Source organism: Dendrobates tinctorius, unplaced genomic scaffold, assembly GCF_039654945.1.
Source record: "Dendrobates tinctorius isolate UK_male_01 unplaced genomic scaffold, ASM3965494v1 ptg000062l, whole genome shotgun sequence".
In the NCBI taxonomy this organism is placed as follows: domain Eukaryota; kingdom Metazoa; phylum Chordata; class Amphibia; order Anura; family Dendrobatidae; genus Dendrobates; species Dendrobates tinctorius.
This window is the reverse complement of record NW_027361730.1, coordinates 29644894-29671517: the sequence shown is the minus strand read 5'-3', so window position 1 is coordinate 29671517 and position 26624 is coordinate 29644894. Positions and strand designations below refer to the sequence as shown.

Genomic DNA, 26624 nt, shown 5'->3' with positions numbered 1-26624 from the left:
CTGGACTCGGACTGCTTGGGACTGGGTTGGCTGCTTGGGACTGGGTTGATAATAGACTGCCAGTGGATCCTTGCTATGGAAAGCAGTTTAATTCTTCTGGGTCCATCTTCGCTGAGTTTTTGTCATTCTCCACAACGTTCTAGGCATCCCAATGGACCAATTTCTGGGTCAAATCCAACCGGGTGTTGGTGACCCAGTATTCAATCCATCGATCCGTTATTTATTTATTATTCTTTTTCTTATATAGTGCTATCTTATTCCACAGAGCTTTACATACATCCACGCTGTTCATCTTCCCAAGGCCGAGCTGGTGGGGTTGGACATGGTGGCGTTCGAAACCTACTGTGAATGCCTCACCTAGGGTCTGCAGGGTCTGTCTACATGTCTTCCTGGTTTTGGAGCCCTTGGATGGTGTCTGCGAACACCAGTCCCCTGCAGGCCCCCTGGATCAGCCGAGCTGAGTCAACATTCAGACACATATAAACAATAGCTCATGCTCATTGGTCTACTGAAATAATATGTCTGGCATATTTGCGAAGATATGCTGTGTTGTCACACATGCATGATTTTTTTTCCTTATGCAGATTTCAGTATAGGTTTTAAATGTAAAATGCATGGCCAATAACCAAAATGTGTAGCCTCACCCCAACGCATTGATTACAATTGGTAAAAATAGGAAAAAAATATTCTGCTGTGGTTTTCATGCTATTTTTGGGGGTAAAAATATATTGAAAAACATTGAGCAAAACCACAGAAAAAAAGCAAAATTGCATGAGTGAATAGGGGTGCAACGTATAAAGTTCTCATTTACTTATATGTGTGGGTATTATCACTGATGGTTATTTAGAAAACACACTGTATAAAGAGTATTATTAGCTGCTGCACATCCACCTACCATGGTTGAAGATGGAATCCCAGGCCTGCACATGGTTTTTCCAAATGGAGGAGTTGAGTAACCTCAGGAGACGTGGAGGAAGGTACAGCATGGGGCTGGTGGTGTGGAACATGACAGTTACTGAATCTATGAATTCTTGAGATTCGGGATTTATGTAATCTTGTAGAAGACCAAGACGTTGTCCATAAAGTACATAGCAGACAGCTGTAAGAAGAGTCAGTTCAGATCAATTATTGCACATTTTTGTGCTAATATGTATGCATTTGTATAATTTTCAGCTATTACAGGGAACAACTAAATTCAAATCTGACACCAGGATGGGTCGGACTCGTGTAGATTCGAGTATCACACATACAAATGTACTCATTAAAGATCATTATGTATACCGCATGGATTGCAATGATAAAACTGCCTGATGGAAGCATTTGTTTGCAATTATTGTCAGCCATGTGGGTGAAACCAGTTATTAAATTTCACTTTACAGTAAAGATAAGGGTGTTGCCTAGTTTTTTCTGTAAACGAGTGTGGGAATAAATCCAAACATTGCAAATCCCATCATTACATTTTGTTAAGTTTTAAACAAATTAGAAATCACTTAGTGTAGCAGGCATCCAATAGTGACATATGAAAAGGGAGTGAAATGCTGATTCACAGCACTGAACCGACCTATGATAATACATTTTAACATTTTTACATAAATTACTGAATATTAAAATTTGATAAAACGCATAGGTGCGATGTAATGATGGTGATGAAAATTTTTCACTGTATGATAAGTTTGATTTCACACAGTGTCTTTTGGGAAAAAAACTACGGTATGTATTTTTTTACAGCACCTAGTGGGATTTCTTTTGCATTCTTGCATCTTTTAAAGCATTATAGCCTGATAATAGCTGTAAATCAATACTAAAAATAAAACTCCCCACAAGGTTTAATTTTGTGAAATGTTATAACCTTTTGATGTCATGCAAAAAATGTCTAGAGAAAAATCTTGTAAAAACGTATGAAAACACATAACATAACATAAAAGTGTTCACGAACAAAGATTTTATGTTGTTTTTGTAGAAATTTGTTGCTTTATTTTATAGTATCAGTGTTGTTTCACTAAAATTAGGCTTCACTGATGGCCAATGCAATAATAACAAAAATGAAAAGTATGGTACTTAATTTACCTGAAATTTAATTTTTTGCCCTAGAAGATCAGTCAGTTTTCCGGCCACTAGGTAACTCCTTTGTGTTTAACGTGCTGCTGACCACTGCTTATTGTCAAGAGCAATCTGTCTTTAAGGCCACATTGACACGCTCAGTATTTGGTCAGTATTTTACATCAGCATTTGTAAGCCAAAACCAGGAGTGGAATAATCAGGGGAAACAATACATAGAAAGTTTGTGGTCTATATCCGCGCTGCCAGCCTGCGAAGAAATGTCGGATTCCAGAAGTATTCTAAAATAACAATTTCTTTCATTTTTCTACGAGTTTCAAAGTGTAACCCACTTCTTCTTCAGGAAATATTTTTATTTTATAATACTTTTGGCATCCGACGTTTCTTCACCAGATGGCAGCGAGGATATGGACCACAGACTTTCCATGTTTTATTTGCTCTTCTGGTGAAATCACCCTTTGATCCGCAGCAGCCTTTCAACCCAGGATCAAGTCAGCAACTATATATACAATTTCTGATATTTATGAACCAGATGAGACCTTATCCTTGTGCTATTTTTTCTTCTCAGATTTTTTTTGCACAATTAGAGGAAAAATATAATATAAAGACATCACTACTTTTTCATTTTTCACCCACTACTGATGAGAAATACTGACCAAATACTGAACTTGAATTTCAAACTGCACACATGCATAACAGAGGACCAGGTTTGAGACAGGCAAGCCATTGGACAAAGACAATATCAATACATGCTGGGAAAAAAGGTAAGGAAGTTCAAGCACCTATAGTGCTGGAGGAATGGTGATGATGAAGAACTGCTCACTGAAAAATAGTTGTGGTCAAGTTACAGAGCAAGAGAATCAGAACATTTCCTGATCTTATTGGATCGGCATGTAGGCTGAAAACAGCTTTAACTAATTGTTTTAGCAAAATGGGATATAAGAGCAACAAGACCATGATTTTATTTTGGCTTTGAATGAAAAGACTCTTTAAAAGTATGGTAATTCTATTTGTACATAGATCACATTTTCTATTACTTACTAAGGAAAAAGCATGTCAAACTATAACATCTGTTTCATATGACCATTTACAACATGCTGGAAACTTTTTCCATAGTTATCTTCTGTTATAGTCATTTGAAAAACATTTTTTAAAGTGTTCATTTGTTGGTCACCAGTACACCACAATGAAGCAGGCAGAAAAATTCCATCTTAATAGAGTTGTATTGAAAGTCATTTCCTACCTCTGTATGAGCATAAATGATCAATGTGTCAAAAAGACTAAGGCTAGTTTCACACCAGTGTTCGGCAGAGGTGCGGAGGGCTACGTACTTCCTCCGTAAAGCTCCGCCCACTGCCACACCTCCTCCATTCAGCTCCGCCTATGTCTGCAGGCGGACGGCGTACCTATCTTTAACATTGGGTACGCAGGCTGTGCGGATGTATGCGGATCCCTCCACATGCGTCATTTTGACGCTGCGATGACCGCAACAAAATGCAACATGTTGCGTTCAATGCAGGTATCCGCATACATCCGTACGGCCTGCATACCCAATGTTAAAGATAGGTACGCAGACTGCATGCAGATGTAGGCAGAGCAGAATGGACTAGGTGTGGCAGTGAGCGGAGCTTCATGGAGGAAATATGCAGCCCTCCGCAGCTCTGACATCCGCAAATGTTAAGCCGGCCTAAGTCCAGTGAGCACTCAAAGGATAAATGAGATGTATAGGGAGAAAAACAGTGTTGTTCTTTTGCTTAGTACTTACACTCCAAAGCAAATCGAAAGAGCTCATTGGTCAGGTCAGCTGTCCACTTCCCCCGACCACTTCTTTCCACTTGAGTGTAAACTCTATGAACAAAGTCCTGTCCGACATTGTCCAGGAGAGGCAAAAAACGATTCATCCCTGCTACAGAGAGGACCTCTCGATTCAGTATCAGTCTTTGGCATCGCCATTCTTCCCCAGACCTAAAAGACTATAGTAATTGGTATATTCTCCATGTGTGGCAAATGCAGTTTTATAAAGTATGGTACTTCAGAATAGTATTCTAACTGCACATATTTTATGTTAGATGTTGGTTATGAAATAAAATATATTACATTTTTTTTGTTGTTTACTTGAAAGAAAATATATTTTTTTTTCTTTCTGTCCACTAAAAGTTATTACTAACCTTACAGTAAATATTACATAATAGTCATAGCATAATAATAGCAAAAGGAACAATGTTAGAATCATCACAATAGAAAAATGGTAGAAATATATATACCTTGTAACTCATACTCCTGAAAAATCTCCATACTGATGTAGAATGGCGTTAAACAATCATGTCTTTTTGACATGCTTGGCCATTATATATCAAGATACTCAAAATCTATAAAGTATACTTGTCTGACCCTGTCCATTCAGTGCTGATTATATCAGACTGTGCAGGAGGAATTATAAGTCCCAGATGTCAATTTATTGACTTCTTCAAGGGTCCCTATCATTCAGCAGATCTGGTGCAGTGATAATACCGATAATACCGAGCCACATGTATTAATTACAGCGGTGGAGTGTTAATGTCTATGACTTTGTCTGAGTAGACTGCACCATAAAATGTATGGACTCTACAAGTGTGGACAGTGACCAGATACACTGGTCATGCAAAAGGCTAGTGGTGCACAATAGACCAAGATCTAATTTCCAAAAAATGAAAAAATTATAATTAAAAGAAATATCCTTATTTCTCGACAAGTCCCTTCTGTCATAGGAGTGTGTAGAGTGTAGATAAACCACATGTAGCTTCCAAGAAGGAAGCCACAGCATAATCCTAATAAACCACGCATGAATTCCAAGAAGAGATATGCAGCGTTTTACTTTCACTTGTGATGTAAATGGTTAAAAGATGATAGAAGTCATAATTTAGATAAGACGGGCACCAAGCAAATAGTCTATGATGTGAAATGTTATGTTCTGCTGTGCCCTTGCCCTAACTAAAGGACCAAGGAGATGTGTGGCAACATGACATTGACAGTGCGATGAGTAATGGTTATGATGATGGATGGACCTTGGAGTCTTGCAGAATAACATAATTATTCCAGTGATTTTTCACACACCAAAATTGACTCTTACTGGAAATATAGTCATTTCCAGCATACATAGCAGTTTGTCATATCCATGACTGACGCACAGTAAAGACAAAGATATTTTCAAACACAAATAACTACTTTAATGACCATGACTTTCATGTTTTATTACCCATAATCCCAAGGCTGCTCATGGTTGATACTATTACATACAAGTATAACCATACACTAGCAGGCAATGTGTTATCGTTATTTAATTCTGCTTTTAAAGGGTCATCATAAAATTATTGCATGTGTCGTTACTGCATGGGTGTAGCTACGGGGATTGGCGAGATTGTGCTGTGGGTTCACTGTACCAATAGAGATATCACTTTGCCATGGATAGATTATTTAGTAATAAATCTAAGGCATCAAATTTACCATTTATTCCAGGTGAAGTAAAGCTTAGCACGGAGAAGGTTACTGGATCTAATGGCCTTCTTCTGCCAAAATGACTATTTTCAGTCAAATTCACCTTTTCTTTTCTCCTATCACATTTGAATAATTTCTTACAAAATAAAATTCATATTATTCACTATATACAGTATATGATGAATGGACCTAATCTGTGCTTAGCAAAAAATGCTCACAACTCTAAATAGTTTTTGCTGTGTTCTGTGACCCTACAAATATAACTTCCATGCACTGTGAAGAATAACTGGGAGCACTTGACCAAAAAAAGGACAATTAGAACACAAAGGGACATGTAGACTTTGTAGGTTGTACAAGCAGTCTTCATAAGCAGCCCTCAAGGTCTGCTGGGTGAGAACTTGTCTTTATAATGTAGGTCATGGAAAAAATACAGAAGGAAACAGTGACACTCAGTGGTTCCAGCTGAGATCTTGAGAAAATTAAAATTTTGCTTCTTTGGTATAAATTGTGCAAGAGATTTAACTGTGCAACTATAATTTACAGTATGTATGTCACTAAATCTCTCTGTAAGCTCAAGACCATTTATAATGTTTATAATTTACAAAGCAAAGATCAGACTTGTTTTTCATGGACCTATAGACTTGTATTGGCCCTTTTCATCCATGTTACCAAGAAAAAACTGACATGTCTCCGTGTGTTTTCTATGGACACTATAGCACCATAGATTATAATGGGTATGTGTTATATCCATTAAAAAAGTGGATACAACACATGCGTGCAACACGGAGTGAGGCCTAGGGGTGACACTTGATAAGTGGTACAACAGAAATATACAGTAGTACTTGAGCTGAAATCTTACATATGAGGTGTCACACAATAGCATTCAGTATTTAATGAAGACCTGTCACTAGGTTATACAGTAACTGGACAGGTTTTGTCCTTTTATATATTTCTTTATTTTTATTATCTTTTTTTGTTTTAAAACCTGCCATATTGTCCCAAAGATAATGAGCGTTTTATTTAGTGCTAATTTACAGCTGTGGCAAAAATTAAGAGACCACAACATCAAAACCCTGTCATGGGCAGCCCATTCTCAAGACCTGGACCCCATTGAAAACCTCTGGAATGTAATCAAGAGGATAATGGATAGTCACAAGCCATCAAACAAAAAAAACTGCTTAAATGTTTGCGCCAGAAGCAGTGTGAAAGACTGGTGGCAAGCATGCCAAGATGCATGAAAGCTGTGATTAACAATCATGGTTATTCCACAAAATATTGCTTTCTGAACTCTTCCTGAGTTAAAACATTAGTATTGTTGTTTCTAAATGATTATGAACTTGTTTTCTTTGCATTATTTGAGGTCTGAAAGCACTGTTTTTTTTTTAATTTTGACCATTTTTCTTTGTGAGAAAAAAAATACAAAATTTATTGCTTGGAAATTCGGAGACATGTTGTCAGAAGTTTATAGACTAAAGGAACAATTTACATTTTACTCAAAAATATACCTATAAAGAGAAAAATCAGACAAACTGAACATTTGAAAGTGGTCTCTTAATTTTTGCCAGAGCTGTATATGGTCTTTAGCAAGGGGGTGGTGCTGACAGTGTAATCATGTATTGCAGCCTAAAGACATGCTCCCAGATATTCCTATGAGCAATGCCCCCTTTGAAAAGACCATAAAATGGTGTGTATCTCTACATGTGGTGTCCAGTTACCTCATTTTTTAATGTGGACAATTAAAAGCTAATTTTCAATCCAGTTGAAGTACTTTATTTCCCGACGTCTTCTGACGTTCCTGAATAGGATGACTCCGGGTGTCTACCCTTTACAGGTGCATGTGGTTGGATGAGCATATTTTTCTTCTAACCTATGAATCTGTCCCATTAGTTATCTCATTTAGTGAACACCATAAAAAAATAAAAAACAAGGCACAAAACAATGCTATCATCATACCGTCGAACAAAAAGTAGAATAAAACATGATCAAAAAGATGAGTATAAATAAACATGGTACCGCGTAATCTTGTCCCGCAAATAACAAGCAATCATACAGCTCTATCAGAGGAAAACTAAAAAAAAGTTATAGCTCTTAGAATAAAGCAAAAATAATTATTTTTCTATAAAATAGTTTTGCATAAAAGCCCCAAAACATACAAAAAGATATAAATGTGGTATTGCTGTAATCATACTGACCTGAAGAATTCCTGAATTTCTGATTTTTGTACATTCTGCCTCCCAAAAATCAGAATAGAAAGGGATCAAAAAATGTCATGTGTCTGAAAATGGTAACAATAAAAACGTCAACTCGTCTAGCAAAAAACAAGCCCTCACATGATAGCTCTCAAAATATGTTGATGCTTAAATATAAATATAAATCTGGTATTGATGTAATCGCACCGACCCAAAGAATGAAGTTGCCTAATCACTTATATCGCATGAGGAACGGCGTAAAAAATAAATAAACCAATTCTTCACCTACTATCTTGTTCATTCTGCCTCCCAAAGATCGCAGTAAGGCTCGGCGCAAATTTATCCTGTGCTCTGCACTGAGCGTTTACTTCAGGGTTTCAGTGTAAATCTCTGAAATACATGATTCAGATGGAACCCCTGGTAGACGATTACCTATAATGAGGCAGCAGGAGGCATTGCGGATGATATAGGACCTGTGATGCGGCGGTGCCCTTCTTTTTTAGAATTGCATAAAAGTGCTGTTGACCAGAGTTTTTGCACTTCTGAAAAGAAGGACAGTGAAGAACAGAGGCCAGACGGAGTCCAGAGTAACTCTGCTGCCTCATTGTAGTGAATAGATCCCTCAGGGGTTTCATCTGAATCATGTCAATCAGAGATTTAGATGGAAACTCCAATGTAAGTGCTCAGCTAAGGCTACTTTCACACTAGCGACATGTGACGTACGTCGCAATGCGTCGGGCCGACGTACCGACGCATATTGTGAAAGATTTGCACAATGGGGGCAGCGGATGCAGATTTTCAACACATCCGCTGCCCCATTGAAATGTCCAGGGAGGAGGTCGAAAATGGCGGACACGACACAAAAAAAAAAGTTACATGTAACGTTTTTGTGTGCGTCGCGGCCGCCAAAACACAACGCATCCGTCGCACGATGGATGCGACGTGTGGCCATATGTCACAATGCATCGCTAATGCAAGTCTATGGACAAAAAATGCATCCTGCGGGCAACTTTGCAGGATGCGTTTTTTCTCCAAAACAACGCATTGCGACGTACGTCACACGACGCTAGTGTGAAAGTAGCCTTAGAGTGCCAGATAAATGTGATCCCAAATGTTATGTAAAATGTTCATAATAAAAACTTCAACTCTAACCACAAAAAAACAAGGTCTCATCAGGTCCATCAGCTGTTAATGGAAATATAGAGGGCTTCCAAGTTACTGATAGTACAAAGGCTCTGGAAAAGCTAAATGTCTCCTCGCCCCTCAAAAGAAATTCAGCAAATTCTGCACTCCCAAATCCAAATGCCTCCCTCCCTTCTGAGCCGCACAGTGTACCTAAACTACATATAGTGCCCACATGTTTGGCATTTCTTAAGCGATAAGAGCCACCTAATTTATGGGTGCATGTCTCTAGAAGCATAAGCTGGGCATAGTGTACTGGTGACTGCAACGTACTGGTCACTACAGCGTACTGGTCACTGCAACAGCAGTTTGCAATTTTCAATCACCAGCACTCATTGCTGCTTGTTTTTGGAAAACACCCTATAGAGTCAAATTCATCACTACACTTGTAGATAAAATCCCAAAGGGATATCATTTCCATAATAGCGTCACTTGAGGGGGGATTCTGCTCTTCTTGCAATTAGGCATATGGAGTCTGCAAGCTATTCTTGGAAAATCTGTGCTCCCGGAGGCAAATAGCGCTCCGTCCCTCCCAAGTCTATCCGTATGGCTAAGCAGTACTGTATAGCCACATATCGGGTATAGCCATTTTCAGTAGAAATTGTGGGACAAAATAATTATGGTGCCATTTTTACCCACTTCCTGAGTGAAAATGTAAAATTTGGGGCTAAAACAAAATTTTAGTGGTAAAAATGTAGTCATTTTTTCTTCACTGCCCAATGGTATAAAATTCTGTGACACACCCGTGGTGTCAATATGATCACTACACCCCTAGATGAATTTGTTGAGTGGTATAGTTTTTAAAATGATGTCACTTATGGAGAGTTCTGCTGTTCTGGCAACTCAGGGGCTATCCCAAATCTGCACTATAGTATGATGCTGCTTCCCTTCTGAGCCTTGCAGTGTGCCTGAAAACATTTCCCGATTACATGTAGGGTATTGGCGCACTCCGGAAAAATGGAACACAGTTTGTTGTAACAAAAATTCCTGTTGGCCCTTCGAAAACACAGAAACTTGGGGCTAAGACAACATTTTAGTGATAAAAATTTAATTTATTCTTTCTTCACCACACAATGGCATAAAATTCTGTGAGGCACATGTGGTGTCAATATGATCACTACATCCTTAGATGAATTCATTGGGGAGTGTAGTTTGTAAAATGGGTTCACATATAGGGGGGTTTCTGTTGTTCTGGCACCTCAGGGGCTCTATCAATTTGACATGGCACCCTGAAACCATTCCAGCAAAATCTGAACTCCAATATGGCGCCTCTTCCATTCTGAACTTTGCACTGTGCCTCAAAAATAGTATTCCCCCACACATGGGGTATTAGCGTACTTGTAAGGGGGTGTCCAGATACGCCACGTGCCCTCCCACTGTGAATGTTGTATATTTGTAATATGTATTGTACACTGTGATATTAAAGTAATGTTGGGCCTAGAGTTAGGGATAGTTTGAGGTTTATATAGAATAATAGTGGGTGTTATGTAGTGCTTAGGACCCTAGAGGGCACTGCAGGGTTAGAATGTAAGATGCTAGATAGGATAGCAATAGTTAGCTGGTCTTAGACAGAATAGAAACAGCTAATTAGCTGTACCAATGAGATTGTTGGTGGGAGGAGACAGAATTGTTGTAGAAAGTTAGTGCGAGTGTATGAGCAGCGAACAGCAGTGCAGGCTGGAGTTACAGTCCCAGTGGAGTGTGAGAACAGGCAAGACATGGTACAGTGGTCTGAAGAAAGTTTGAAGTTTGGCTTCTGGGGAGCTGTTATGAATGAGTCACCGTAGGAGGCAAAAACAGAAATGCTAGCTAAGTCCAGAAAACCAGAGAAGTTGGCAGCTATCGGATTGCAGACCCCTGAACCTATCAACACAACTAGCAGTAGCCGTGGGGGGTTCCTACGATGCCCTAGACCCCTCAATCACAGCCGGAGGACTATATAGCCTAAAGACAGAAAGGGAAATCTAAACTGCCCCAGAGCAGACCCCAAAGCAAAAGGCAGCCCCCAACATATAATGACAGTGAAGCAAGAAGAAAGAACACTAACACAGACAGAAAGATAGACTGAGCAAAGACGGGGCCCAAGCTAACTAGATAGGAAAGGACAGGAAGGCTGCTGTCTGCAATCCGTGAAAAACCCTATAAAAATAAGAGCCAACAGACTGACAGAGAAAAAGGCCCTGAAGACGCTAGGCTTCAAAAAGACTATGTCAGTACTCAGGAATATTCTGAAGACAGAGCAACCCGCAAAAGGAGATTCTGCTCACCACCACCAGGGAATGGCAGAATCCAGAAAAGCAAGGCAAACAAAAACAAAACACAAATGCAAAAGGCAAAGCAGAAAACTTAGCTTTAGAGGAGCAGGAATCAGACTGGTCTCCTAGAAGTCCACAGAGAAATCACCCGCAGGGCAGAAGGGCATCGACAGCCTTATATCCAGTCCGTGACTCCACTCAGCCAGTCATCATCATTAGGCTCAGGTGCCTGGTAATCAGGCTCATTACCTTCCTTTACCAGAATAGGGAGTCCACCAGACCTCAGTGACGAAGGGGAAAATGAACTCACAACAGTACCTCCCCCTTGAGGAGGGGTCACCGAACCCTCAACCACGCCACCAGGGCGATCAGGGTGAGCCCGATGAAAGGCACGCACCAATCTTTTGGCATGAATATCAGAGGCAGAGACCCAGGAATTATCCTCCTGACCATAACCCTTCCACTTAACCAAATACTGGAGTCTCCGTCTAGCCAGACGGGAATCCAGTATTTTCTCTACCTCATATTCCATGTTACCTTCAACCAATACAGGGTCCGGAGGTGCCACCCCAGGAACAACTGGTTCAACAAACCTCTTCAACAAGGACTTATGGAACACATTATGGATTTTAAATGTGACAGGAAGAGCCAAACGAAAAGAGACCGGATTAATAATCTCCAAAATCTTGTAAGGTCCAATAAATCTAGGCTTAAACTTAGGAGAAGCCACCTTCATAGCAATATTTTTTGATGATAACCACACCATATCACCAATCTTAAACTGGGGACCAATGGTCCTATGTCGATTGGAAAACCGCTGGGCCTTTTCCTGGGAGAGAGATAACTTATCCACCACTTGGTCCCAGATCTGGTGCATTCTCTCCATCACAGTGTCAACACCTGGGCAGGCAGAAGGCTCCACCTGCCCTGAAGAAAATCGAGGATGAAACCCAAAGTTATTAAAAAATGGTGACATCAAAGTGGCAGAACTAGCTCTATTATTTAAAGCAAATTCGGCCAAGGGCAAAAATGAAACCCAATCATCCTGATCAGCGGAAATAAAACATCTCAAATACGACTCCAAGGTCTGGTTTGTTATCTCTGTCTGCCCATTGGTCTGAGGGTGAAAAGCAGAGGAGAAGGACAACTGAATTCCCAGCTTGGAACAGAAAGTCCTCCAAAATCTAGACACAAACTGAACTCCTCTGTCAGATACAATGTTCTCAGGAATCCCGTGCAAGCGAACCACCTGTTGCAAAAACAGGGGCACCAACTCAGAGGAAGACGGCAACTTAGGGAGTGGTGCAAGATGAACCATCTTAGAGAACCTATCACAAATCACCCAAATAACAGTCATTCTTTGAGAGACCGGCATATCAGAGATGAAATCCATTGAAATATGGGTCCAAGGCCTCCTGGGGACCGGCAAAGGCATCAACAACCCACTAGAGCGAGAACAAGATTTAGACCGGGAGCAAGTCCCACAGGACTGCACAAAATTCCTGACATCATGAGACAAGGTGGGCCACCAAAAAGAGCGACTCACCAGATCTCTAGTACCAAAAATACCTGGATGACCAGCCAGTGCAGAGCAATGAACTTCAGACATCACTCTCTTCTTCCACTGGTCAGGAACATACAACTTTCCACTGGGACAACGCTCAGGTTTGTCCTCCTGGAACTCCTGCAGAGCAAGTCTCAAATCGGGCGAGATGGCAGAAAGAACTACCCCTTCGCCTAAGATGGTAGCAGGCTTGCTCACCACAGGAGAATCAGCAAAGAAGCTCCTAAAGAGGGCGTCTGCCTTGACATTCTTAGTTCCAGGAAGAAAAGAGACCACAAAATCAAAACGTGTAAAAAACAAGGCCCAACTAGCCTGTCTAGGGTTCAAGCGTTTAGCCGACTCTAGGTAAATCAAATTCTTGTGGTCAGTGAGGACCACAACTTGATGTTTAGCTCCCTCCAACCAATGCCTCCACTCCTCAAATGCCCATTTCATGGCCAACAGTTCCCGATTCCCCACATCATAGTTACGTTCAGATGGAGAGAACTTTCGGGAAAAGAAAGCACAGGGATTCATTTTAGATGTTACAGGATCCTTTTGGGACAAAACAGCTCCTGCACCAATCTCAGAAGCATCCACCTCTACCTGGAACGGGAGTGAGACATCAGGTTGCCGCAAAACCGGGGCGGAGGTAAATCTTCGCTTCAGCTCCTGAAAGGAAGCAACAGCCTCCGGAGACCAATTCAACACATCAGCACCCTTCTTAGTCAGATCAGTCAATGGCTTGGCAATACTAGAAAATTTTGCAATAAATTTCCGATAAAAATTAGCAAAACCCAAAAACTTCTGGAGGGCCTTCAAAGAAGTGGGCTGAAGCCAATCATAAATGGCCTGTTCCTTGGCCGGGTCCATTTCAATAGTTGACGGAGACAAAATAAATCCCAAAAATGAAATCCTCTGTACTCCAAAAAGGCATTTCGATCTTTTGACATACAGGGAATTCTCCCTCAAGATCCGGAACACAGTCCAAATATGTTCCACATGAGAATCCCAATCCTTGGAGAAGATCAAAACATCATCCAGATAGATAATCAAAAATTTATCGACAAAGTCTCGGAAAATATCGTTCATGAAGCACTGGAAGACAGAAGGGGCATTAGTGAGCCCAAAAGGCATCACCAGGTACTCAAAATGTCCCTCCGGAGTATTAAACGCCGTCTTCCATTCATCCCCATGCTTAATGCGGATAAGATTATACGCCCCCCTGAGGTCAAGCTTGGTAAACCAGCAAGCACCTCTAACTCTAGAAAATAGATCCGAAATCAGGGGTAACGGATACTGATATTTAATAGTAATTTTGTTGAGGGCACGATAATCAATACAAGGCCTTAAAGAACCATCCTTTTTGGCCACAAAAAAAAAAACCGGCACCTAAGGGTGAAGAGGATGGTCTAATATGACCCTTCTCCAACGCCTCCTTAATATAGGATCGCATGGCCTCGTGCTCGGGTACAGATAAATTGAAGAGCCGACCCTTGGGAAATTTACACCCTGGGCTCAGTTCAATTGCACAGTCATAACTCCTATGAGGAGGCAAAGATGCAGACTCAGTCTCACTAAATACATCATAAAAGTCCGCCAAATAGTCAGGAACATCATGCGACTGAGGAGAGGTGGAAAAAAACGGAACCTCACTAAAGGCACACCGACAACCCCAACTCACCACAGACACAGATTTCCAATCCAAAACTGGATTATGAATTTTCAACCAGGGAAACCCCAGAACAACGGCATCATGCAGACCATGCAACAACAAAAATCTGCAATTTTCTTGCTGGTCTGGGGCGACCCGCATGACCACCTGGGTCCAAAACTGAGGTTTATTTTTCGCCAAAGGAGTTACATCAATCCCTATCAAAGGGATAGGCGTCTGCAGAGGTGTCATCGGAAATCCACAATGTTTAGCAAAATCCAAGTCCATTAGGTTTAGCGCTGCTCCTGAATCCACAAAAGCCTTGGCAGAAAATGTGGACAGGGAGCAGAACAGAGTAATTGCCAGAAGAAACTTAGGTTGAACACCACCAACAGAAAACGTGTGTGCAAAGCGTTTCTCTCATTTAGGACAAACAGAAATAATATGCGAGGCATCTCCACAGAAAAAACACAGCTTATTACGCCTTCTGAACTTCTGACGTTGCGCCCTAGACAAAACTCTATCACATTGCATAGGTTAAGACGTCTGTTCAACCGGTGGCAACACCTCTCGTGCAATCCTGCGTTCACGTAAACGCCGATCAAACTGAATGGCTAATGACATAGAATCGTCCAGACCAGAAGGAACAGGAAATCCCACCATAGTATCTTTTACGGCTTCTGACAAACCCTTCCGAAAGAGAGCAGCCAAGGCATTATCATTCCAGGTAGTAAGGACCGCCCACTTTCGGAACTTTTGACAGTACAACTCTGCAGAATCTCGACCCTGGTTCAATGCCAACAGGGTCTTTTCAGCCTGATCAATAGCATTAGGTTCGTCATACAACAACCCCAAGGCTTGAAAGAATGCGTTCACATTAGTCAGAATAGGATCATCGCCCAATCCTGGGGATCGCCACGCAGCAAAGAGATGACAATTTTAACCTGCTGAGCGGAGCTCCCTGACGAGTTAGGCTTCAAGGCAAAAAATTATTTACAATTATTTTTGAAACTCAAAAATTTAGATCGATCCCCAAAAAATACATCAGGTGTAGGGATCTTTGGTTCAACAGCATGCGAATGAGCAAGGTAGGCGGAAATTCCCCGCACTTCCGCAGCGAGCTGCTCCACACGATCAGACAATTGCTTTATCTCCATTGAGAGAAAAAAAAATTCCCCCTACGGCCTATAGAGGAAAGAATATACACACTTTTTTTTTTTTTTATAAACACAATTCTTTCCTGCTTTTGAGTACCCTAGGATCTGCGGTATGGTGGGTGATTCGGTTATGAATGAGTCACCGTAGGAGGCAAAAACAGAAATGCTAGCTAAGTCCAGAAAACCAGAGAAGTTGGCAGCTATCGGATTGCAGACCCCTGAACCTATCAACACAACTAGCAGTAGCCGTGGGGGGTTCCTACGATGCCCTAGACCCCTCGATCACAGCCGGAGGACTATATAGCCTAAAGACAGAAAGGGAAATCTAAACTGCCCCAGAGCAGACCCCAAAGCAAAAGGCAGCCCCCAACATATAATGATGGTGAAGCAAGAAGAAAGAACACTAACACAGACAGAAAGATAGACTGAGCAAAGACGGGGCCCAAGCTAACTAGATAGGAAAGGACAGGAAGGCTGCTGTCTGCAATCCGTGAAAAACCCTATGAAAATAAGAGCCAACAGACTGACAGAGAAAAAGGCCCTGAAGACGCTAGGCTTCAAAAAGACTATGACAGTACTCAGGAATATTCTGAAGACAGAGCAACCGGCAAAAGGAGATTCTGCTCACCCCAGCAGGGAATGGCAGAATCCAGAAAAGCAAGGCAAACAAAAACAAAACACAAATGCAAAAGGCAAAGCAGAAAACTTAGCTTTAGAGGAGCAGGAATCAGACTGGTCTCCTAGAAGTCCACAGAGAAATCACCTGCAGGGCAGAAGGGCGTCGACAGCCTTATATCCAGTCCGTGACTCCACTCAGCCAGTCATCATCATTAGGCTCAGGTGCCTGATAATCAGGCTCATTACCTTCCTTTACCAGAATAGGGAGTTCACCAGACCTCTGTCACGGGGGCTTAGTTCAACTAAGGCTGAAATACCCGGGGCCCCTGTGGTGTCCCTTTTACTAGGGGAAACCCTGTCTGACCCTCAACCCAGGGTTTTTGCTGAAGGTGCAAATGCCTGAGCCTCCGACCTTTCCTTATCTCCTGCTCAGCCCTGCACTTAACCCTCCACCCTCCACCCAGTGAGGAGTCACACCACCAAAGCTCCCACACAAATAATGACAGACAGGGAGAACTTAAACTGCACTGCGCCGCACACACACAGGAATAAACAGTAATGTGAACAGGGCACAACTAAACACAAATATGGGAAGGAGAAAGGATAACGACGGATCATACGACACCAGATATGAATCTCTCTCTCTTGAACACCTCCACTCCAGACCGGAACCACTTGGTATGAAACACAAGCTATAATCGGCGACGCCCATATGCCAGTATGACTATTTAAAGACCGTGGGCGTGACTAACCTTCCAACCTGGTCTCCAGCAGGATTAACCCCCGAGAGCCTGAAGATCAAACCGGCGCCACTGAGGCTATAGTGGCTGGAGGTGGAACTACCTCTGCCTGCCGGATGCTGTGGTGTGAACAGCGTCCGACATGACAGTACCCCGTCTTCTACGAGGGACCCCAGGGCCCTCAAGACTCATAGGACCCGGCTTGTCCGGATGACGACGGTGAAAAGAACTGACCAGCCGATCCGCATGTATGTCTGAGGCTGGAACCCAAGACCTCTCCTCTGGACCATACCCCCGCCAGTGCACCAAATACTGAAGAGTACGGCGTACTACTCGAGAGTCCACCACCTTGGCGACCTCGAACTCTAACTCGCCATCCACCATGACTGGAGGTGGCATCGGCGTCGTGTCCACCAAGCCTACCACCTTTTTCAATAAAGCCCTGTGAAAAACGTTATGTATTCTGTACACCGCAGGAAGTTCCAACCGATAAGCCACTGGGTTAATGATGGCAGAAATCCTAAAAGGCCCAATAAACCTTGGACCCAGTTTTAAAGATGGGATTTTGAGTTTTATGTTCTTCGTAGCTAACCACACCCATTCACCCACACACAGGTCCGGACCTGGCACGCGTCTACTGTCAGCCACCCGTTTGTACCTGGCACTCATGCTCAACAAACGCTGTTTCACCCGCCTCCAGACTGATGACAATTGGGCTCCTAGCTGATCCTCCTCCGGGACACCCCCGGAGTCACCCTGACGTAAGGTACAAAACTGAGGATGTTGACCGTACACACAAAAGAATGGAGACTCTCCTGATGACTCTTGGTGGTGATTATTTAATGCGAATTCGGCCAGAGGAAGGAAAGTAGACCACTCCTCCTGGTTGTCGGACACAAAGCATCGTAAATACTGTTCTAGATTTTGGTTCATGCGCTCAGTTTGTCCATTAGACTGTGGATGAAACGCCGATGAATGTGACAACTTGATCCCCAACCTAGAGCAAAAAGCTTTCCAAAACCTCGCCACAAATTGCGTACCCCTATCAGATACTATGTCAGACGGTACTCCGTGGAGTCTGACCACCTCCTTCACAAATACCTGAGCCAACGTCTTAGCATTGGGCAAAGAGGACAACGCCACAAAATGCGCCATCTTTGAAAAACGGTCAACCACCACCAGGATGACCGTGTTCCCTGCCGAGGCTGGCAAGTCAGTGATAAAATCCATGGAGATTTCTGTCCATGGCCTATTGGGTACCCCCAGAGGCTGTAGCGTGCCAGCAGGACGGGTTCGGGGTGACTTAGCCCTAGCGCACGTGATGCAAGCTGCCACGTACGAGACCACGTCCTGCCGGATTTTGGGCCACCAGAAACGACGCGATACCAGCTCTAAGGTGCCCTTCACCCCTGGGTGACCAGCCAGTACCGAATCGTGGTGTTCCTTCAACACCTTAGGCCGAAGATGCAGGGGTACAAATGATTTGTTGGCGGGAAGTCCTGGTGGTACCTCCTCTTGGGCCTCGGCAATCTCCGCCTCTACCTCAGTCGTGAGAGCCGAGACCACTACCCCTTTCTGGAGGATGGGTACCGGCTCTTCCCGAGGTTCTCCCCCCGGAAAACACCTAGACAAAGCATCCGCCTTGGTGTTTTTAGCCCCGGGACGGTACGTCACAAGAAAATTGAAACGAGTAAAAAACAATGCCCAGCGAGCCTGCCTAGGAGACAGACGCTTGGCCGACTCCAGGTAGAGCAGATTCTTATGGTCGGTGATAACTGTGACCTGGTGAGCCGCCCCCTCCAAGAAGTGTCGCCATTCCTCAAAAGCCAGTTTGATGGCCAACAACTCCCTGTTGCCGATATCATAATTCCGTTCGGCCGGCGACAGCTTCTTGGAGAAGTAGGCGCATGGATGCATCTCGCTCAAGGACGAGCCTTGAGACAGTACTGCCCCCACTCCCACCTCCGACGCATCAACCTCTACCACAAAAGGTTTAGACACATCTGGTTGCACCAGAATGGGGGCTGAAGCAAAACTATTCTTCAGACGCTCAAATGCACGTATAGCCACCTCAGGCCAGTTCGCCAGATCGGCACCCTTCTTTGTCATGTCCGTGAGCGGTTTGGCGACAGTCGAAAAGTGTTTTATAAATTTCCTATAATAATTCGCAAACCCAAGGAACCGCTGGAGTGCTTTCAGACTCTCCGGCTTCTCCCATTGCAACACCGCTTGCACCTTAGCGGTGTCCATTTTAAAACCGGCTGCGGACACAATATATCCCAAAAAGGGCAACTCCTGGACAAAAAATAAACATTTTTCCAGCTTAGCATAGAGCTGGTTCTCCCGGAGCAACTGTAACACCTGCCTAACATGCTCCAAATGAGTGTCCCGATCGCTAGAATAAATGAGGATATCATCCAGGTATACAATCACAAATCTCCCCAGGACATGAGCAAATACATCATTAATAAAATGTTGGAAAACGGCAGGCGCGGTGGTCAACCCAAACGGCATAACCAGACTCTCAAAATGACCCTCAGGAGTGTTAAACGCCATCTTCCACTCATCCCCCTGACGGACCCTTATGAGGTTATACGCCCCCCTGAGGTCCAGCTTGGAAAACCATTTCGCCCCCGCTACCTGGTTGAACAAATCCAGGATCAACGGCATTGGGTAGGGATCACGGATAGTAATCTGGTTTAACTCTCGGAAATCCAGACACGGGCGTAACCCCCCATCTTTCTTCTTAATGAAGAAAAACCCCGCGGCTACAGGCGAGGACGAAGGCCGGATGTGACCTTTGCTCAGACTCTCCGCGATGTAGTCTTTCAGAGCTTGTCTCTCAGGACCAGAAATATTAAACATCCTGGCCTTAGGTAATTTGGCCCCGGGTTTTAACCTAATAGCACAGTCATAGGCTCTATGTGGAGGCAGTTCTGAGCAACCCTTCTCAGAGAAAACATCCGCGAAATCCTGCAAAGCCTCCGGCAGGCTGGGCGTCACGGCGGACACACATGTGGCCAAGCAATTGTCTTGGCAGAAACCACTCCATTGTACTATGTCCTGAGTTTTCCAATCAATTACCGGGTTGTGCCTGGACAGCCATGGAAAACCCAGGACCATTTGAGCTGGGAGATTACGGAGGACCCTACATGTAACCGACTCAGAATGTAGGACCCCAATGTGGAGTTTCACCTCTGCCACAAACTCAGTAATCTCCCCTTGAGGGAGGGGAACAGCATTAATGGTCACCACCTGTATGGGGTGAGGAAGTTTTTCGATCTTAAACCCGGCGGTGTGTGCAAACTCCTCATCTATGAGATTGGTGGCGGAACCGCTATCCACAAACACTGATATAGGTAGCTCTCTGCCGGCGATAATAACCTTGGCAGGGAGCATACATTGAGATACCATCATGGAGGATATGCATACGCTCAGTTGGGTCTCCTCCATACCCTCTGAGCTTAACAGTTTTCCGCCGGTGTGACCCTCTTAGGTAGTACCGGGCAAACGTTAACATAATGACCTCCTTTACCACAGTAGAAACATGCTCCGGGCTTCCGGAATCCCGGAGCGCGAGGCTGAACCTGTGCCACGCCAGCAATCTGCATAGGTTCAGGGGACTCATCTACTTCAACCACACCTGCACCTCTGTTTTCCCCCAGAGGTAGCGTCTCCTGTGCCCCCTGACGAAAACGGCGATCAATACGTATCACCAAACTCATGGCAGACTCCAATGATGCCGGAGTCTCATACATCAGGAGGGCTTGTTTCACCCTCCCTGATACCCCATGAATAAACTGGCTCCGCAGTGCTGGGTCATTCCACTGTGTGTCTACAGCCCAGCGGCGAAATTCCGAACAATAGTCTTCTGCCAAGCGCTCCCCCTGGCGGAGGGCGCGGATTTTAGATTCCGCTAGAGCCAGTCGGTCAGGGTCATCGTAAATGAGCCCGAGGGCAGAAAAAACATTATCGACCGAATGAAATGTAGCAGAGTCAGCTGGTAAGGAAAATGCCCATGCTTGGGGGTCACCACTCAGTAATGACAACACCAGCCCTACTCGCTGGGCCTCATTACCTGAGGATATTGGCCGCATGCGGAAGTATAATTTGCAGGCCTCCCGAAATACGACAAATTTGCTGCGATCGCCTGAAAATCGTTCTGGCAGCGGAAACTTCGGCTCTGCACCGATACCTGCAGATGCCGTTTGCACCTTTGCTACTACCAGGCCCTGCTGCTGAACTGCCCCTTTCAACTCGGAGACCTGTATGGACAGCGCCGCCAACTGGCGGGTTACGGAATCTAATGGATCCATGGACTCCTGAAAAAATGTGGGCCGATTATAATGTCACGGGGGCTTAGTTCAACTAAGGCTGAAATACCCGGGGCCCCTGTGGTGTCCCTTTTACTAGGGGAAACCCTGTCTGACCCTCAACCCAGGGTTTTTGCTGAAGGTGCAAATGCCTGAGCCTCCGACCTTTCCTTATCTCCTGCTCAGCCCTGCACTTAACCCTCCACCCTCCACCCAGTGAGGAGTCACACCACCAAAGCTCCCACACAAATAATGACAGACAGGGAGAACTTAAACTGCACTGCGCCGCACACACACAGGAATAAACAGTAATGTGAACAGGGCACAACTAAACACAAATATGGGAAGGAGAAAGGATAACGACGGATCATACGACACCAGATATGAATCTCTCTCTCTTGAACACCTCCACTCCAGACCGGAACCACTTGGTATGAAACACAAGCTATAATCGGCGACGCCCATATGCCAGTATGACTATTTAAAGACCGTGGGCGTGACTAACCTTCCAACCTGGTCTCCAGCAGGATTAACCCCCGAGAGCCTCGAGAGCCTGAAGATCAAACCGGCGCCACTGAGGCTATAGTGGCTGGAGGTGGAACTACCTCTGCCTGCCGGATGCTGTGGTGTGAACAGCGTCCGACATGACAACCTCAGTGACGAAGGGGAAAATGAACTCACAACAGGGAGCGCTCTCTGGGAGAGGCCAGGAAGAGGATCTCAGGTTGGAGTCTGGGGACACCGTCTGGAACTGTCAGGGACCTAAGGTCCAGTTGAGGCTGCAAACGGCAGTCTGGTTCTTTTGCCAAAGATGGGAAATGTAGACGGGGAGCGTCCAGTGACTGCTGACTGGAGGATTCTGCAGGCCTTGGGCTCAGAGAACGTGCAGGACAAGAAGTAGCAGGGCCAGACGAGGGACTGTACAGAAGATGTCATGTTTACATTTTACTAGAATGGAAGCACTGTAACTGTGCTGATAGAATCTGTTTCAAATAAAACTTTAAAGAAAAAGAACAAATATTCTACGGACATTTGTTTGTGCTCGGATCCCCATGGGACACTGTATCCTGATCAGTCTCTGGTCCCGCAGGTGGGTGAAGAATTGCACACATGCTGCACTAACACCAAGACACACTCCAAAGTTGTAGTATCGGGGCACCCGGGTGCTGAAGAGTTAAAGCCCCTTGTCACAGCTGATACCCGGACCCCCGTTACAAAGTGGTGCTGCGAGCAGGGTGAAGAACTTTTGCTTGAGGAAACCCCAGCATGGTCAAGATGTTGGCCGTGGGTACTAACCAGACGGAAAATGGCACGGAGGCTGGTGATAGCTTCGCCCATTGTGGGCGTCATATGAAGAGATGGCATGAAAATCTGGCTGGTGGGGAGGGTGCCTTATGCCTTGGCCGCATCCCCTTGTGAGCGGTGCCCGCCCGTGGTGGGCGCGGCGAAGAAAGGAGAAAAGTTATCTTCCACAGCAGATTCCTGAGGAGCAGGAGGAGGACACTGATGATCACTGAACAGCAGCGGTGGACCCTCCGTTGAGTGTCTCTCAACCCCGCATCCCTGAGCCCTCTGTTGCAGACCTCCCGGCTCTCAGTCCTGTGCCCTCATTTCAGGAGCCCCAGTCTATGTGTGTGGATGTTCGCCCCACGATCCCCGGCTTCAGGCTATCCATGCCGTATCCCCGTCTCCTGGTCCCGCACCTCGGCAGCGGCAGAAGGGGGGCCCGTTTACATCCTTCAGGCAGGCGGCCTGGGTGGCAGAAGTTGTGGATGATACAGAGATGCAGGAGTTCCTGGAATGGGACCGGGAGTGAGAAGCACTGCACCTGAGGCCTATGTCTGTTTGCTCTGGCGCACCAGAGTATGCAGTGGCCAGAAGGATTCCAGAGGTGATGTCTGGAGCATGGGCTCAGAGCCCTGCTGGTGCTTAGTGGGACTAGGAGGAATCCGGTACCCACCTTGGATAAAAAAGGACAGTGACTGAAACATGCCGTTAAGAAAAGTTGCAGAAGTTGTGCCTGTTGCGTAAAAAAAATGATGAAGCTTTTGGGACTGTTCCGAGTCCCCAAGGGCAGGAACCCTGGAAGTCGTCCAGATAACATCTGGATCAATGCTTGATTGAGGACTCTTTGTGTTTTTGTGGGCAGGAGCCCGGATGTGAAGGCGGTCAGAGTGGCCATGGTTGCAGAAGAAAATTAGGCAGTCAGACTGGCTGCAGAAGAAGAGAATGTGGTCCCCTTCCCAGTTTTGTTGTGCATGTTGCGTCTCCCCAGCTGATTGCGGGACTAAAACCCTTACAGGGTTAATCACCATGGACTGCGTAAAGTTTTGGAGCTCTCGAAGAAGGGAGGGGGAAACATCTGTGTGCTAAAATGACCCGAAGGGTCAGGACTGAGCAAATCATAATTGAGTGGTGCTCTGGACCAGTATGGAACATTTATTACCCAAAGGGTCAGGACTGAGTGAATCATCAATGAGTGGTCCTCCGGACCTGTGTGAAGAAGAAAATGACCTGAGAGCTTCAAGTCTGTGTGAACTGTTAGCTGGTCCTCTGGATCAGGATGGAAAAGTGACTCTGTGTGAACTCTTGGCTGATCTTCCGGATCAGGATGGAAAAGTGACTCTGTGTGAACTTTTGGCTGATCTTCCGGAACAGGATGAAAGCTGAAGTTGTTGTTTTGCCATTCTTGTGTCCTGTGTCTGGCTACCTGGAGCAGCAAGGACTGAGTGGCTGCAGGACCCTGATTAAAAAGAACTTGAACTCTTGTTCCGGGGCTCCAACCTAGTGGAGTCGGGTCCTGGAGGACCCACTGAAGTCATCAGGGACTGTGCCAAGAATATTAATGTTTTACATGTTATTATAAAGTGAAATGTCTTGTTTTGCTAAAGGAAGCAATGTTTAACCATTTTGGTTGCAGGCACCTTGATGGTCAGGGACGACCATGTTTAGAGAAGGGAGGTATGTAAGGGGGTGGCCAGTATATGCCACGTGCCCTCCCACTGTGAATGTTGTGTATTTGTAATATGTATTGTACACTGTAATATTAAAGTAATGTTAGGCCTAGAGTTAGGGATAGTTTGAGGTTTATATAGAATAATAGTGGGTGTTATGTAGTGCTTGGGACACTAGAGGGCACTGTAGGGTTAGAATGTAAAATGCTAGACAGTAAAACAGTAATTATCTGTACCAATGAGATTGTTGGTGGGAGGAGATACCCAGAGGAGAGAGAATTGTTCTAGAAAGTTAGTGAGAGTGTGTGTGAGCAGTGAACAGCAGTGCAGGCTGGAGTTACAGTCCCAGTGGAGTGTGAGAACAGGCAAGACATGGTACAGTGGTCTGAAGAAAGTTTGAAGTTTGGCTTCTGGGGAGCGCTCTCTGGGAGAGGCCAGGAAGAGGATCTCAGGTTGGAGTCTGGGGACACCGTCTGGAACTGTCAGGGACCAAAGGTCCTGTTGAGGCTGCGATCGGCAGTCTGGTTCTTTTGCCAAAGATGGGCAATGTAGACGGGGAGCGTCCAGTGACTGCTGACAGGAGGATTCTGCAGGCCTTGGGCTCAGAGAACGTGCAGGACAAGAAGTGGCGGGGCCAGACCAGGGACTGTACAGAAGATGTCATGTTTACATTTTACTGGAATGGAAGGACTGTAACTGTGCTGCTAGAACCTGTTTCAAATAAAACCTTAAAGAAAAAGAACAAAGATTCTGCGGACATTTGTTTGTGCTCAGATCCCCATGGGACACTGTATCCTGATCAGGCTACGGTCCCGCAGGTGGGTGAAGAATTGCACACATGCTGCACTAACACCAAGACACACTCCAAAGTTGTAGTATCAGGGCACCTGGGTGCTGAAGAGTTAAAGCCCCTCGTCACAGATGGCATCTGGACCCCCGTTACATACTCACGGGAAATTGCACAACAAACGGTATTGAGTAATTTCTCCTGTTACCCTTACGAAAATGCAAAATTTGGGGCCAAAATAATATTTTTGTGGGGAAAATCAGATTTTGTTTATTATCATGGCTCAACATTATGAACTTCTGTAAAGCACCTGGGGGTTCAAGGTGCTCACCGCAAATATAAATACATTCCTTGAGGAATCTAGTTTCCAAATTGGGGTCACTTGTGGGAAGTTTCCATTGCTTAGACACATCAGGGGCTCTCCAAACGGGACATGGCGTCCTCTAATGATTCCAGGAACTTTTATATTCAAAAAGTCAAATGACACTCCTTCCATTCTGTGCTCTGCCGTGTGCCCAAACAGTAGTTTTCTCCTTCATATGAGGTATAGGCATACTCAGGAGAAATTGCACTACAAATTGTATGGTGCAATTTCTCCTGTCACCCTTATTAAAATGCAAAATTTGGTGCAAAAAACATTTTTGTGGGGAAAATGTGATTTTTTTTTTCACAGCACAACGTTATAAACTCCAATAAAACACCTGAGGGTTCAGTGTGCTCACCACACATTTAGATCAGTTCCCTGAGGGGTCTAGTTTCCCAAATGGTGCCACTTATGGGGGATTTTCACTGTTTAGGCACATCAGGGGCTCTCCAAATGCGACATGGCACAAGCTAATTGTTCCTGCAAATTTTGCATTCAAAAGTCAAATGGTGCTCTTTCCCTTCCGAGCTCTGCCATGCGTCCAAACAGTGCTTTTTCCTCACATATGGGTTTCGGCATGCTCAGGAGAATTTGTACAACAAATTTGGGGTCCATTGTTATCCTAAATTGGGTTTAAAGTAATTTTTTTGGGGGAAAAAAGTTAAATGTTCATTGTGCAGCACCTGAAGGGTTAATAAACTTCTTGAATGTGGTTTTGAGCACCTTGATGGGTGCAGATTTTAGAATGGTGTCACTTTTGGTTATTTTCTATCATAAAGACCCCTCAAAGTCACCTCAAATCTGAGGTTGTCCCTAAAACAATGGTTTTGTACATTTTGTTGGAAAAAAGAGAACTACTATTCTAACTTGTCACTCTTTGATCATACTGTACGCGGCAGATGATTTGCCGGCTTTTAATCTATCTATTATATATATATATTATATATATAAATACATGTATATGTATGTATGTATGCATGTGTGTGTTTTGGTGAATATTTCCTTTGAAAATGATGTGTGAATCGGATGCTAGGTGTGAGAAATCAGATTGTACTCGCATGACACTCACATTACACTCCTGCGTCTCTCGGAAGGGAGACTCAGGACGATTTTTCATACGGTAAGTGTGACGCCGGCCTTAAGGAGAGCCTCGGGCAGCATGTATCAAACACTGGCTGCACAATCTTAGCCAGGTATGTTTGAATCTGAAACGTTGCAGCATTTCAGAGAAAGGCCGCGGTCACACTTGCGAGTGCAATGCGATAAACTCACGCGAGTCTCTCTCCTCAATACCCGACACTGCCACCGGCGGTTCGGACCAGAGCGTTCAGCTGCA

At 44.5% G+C, this 26624-nt stretch overlaps 1 protein-coding gene across 2 annotated transcripts in view; it reads right to left on the bottom strand.

Annotated features, from left to right (window-relative positions):
- The window catches only part of CYP11A1 (cytochrome P450 family 11 subfamily A member 1), an 85820-nt gene that overhangs the window by 38430 nt on the left and 20766 nt on the right, over positions 1-26624 (bottom strand). Inside the window, exons 1-3 of one of the 2 annotated variants that reach the window (XM_073579467.1) lie at positions 4323-4586; positions 3824-4023; positions 896-1099 (exon numbers count right to left, since the gene is read on the bottom strand). In XM_073579467.1, the coding sequence (XP_073435568.1) occupies positions 896-1099; positions 3824-3959 (340 nt within the window). In that variant the 5' untranslated portion in view covers positions 3960-4023; positions 4323-4586. Of the gene's footprint in view, positions 1-895; positions 1100-3823; positions 4024-4322; positions 4587-26624 lie in introns of those variants that run through there. The other variant, XM_073579466.1, reaches the window with a different exon arrangement.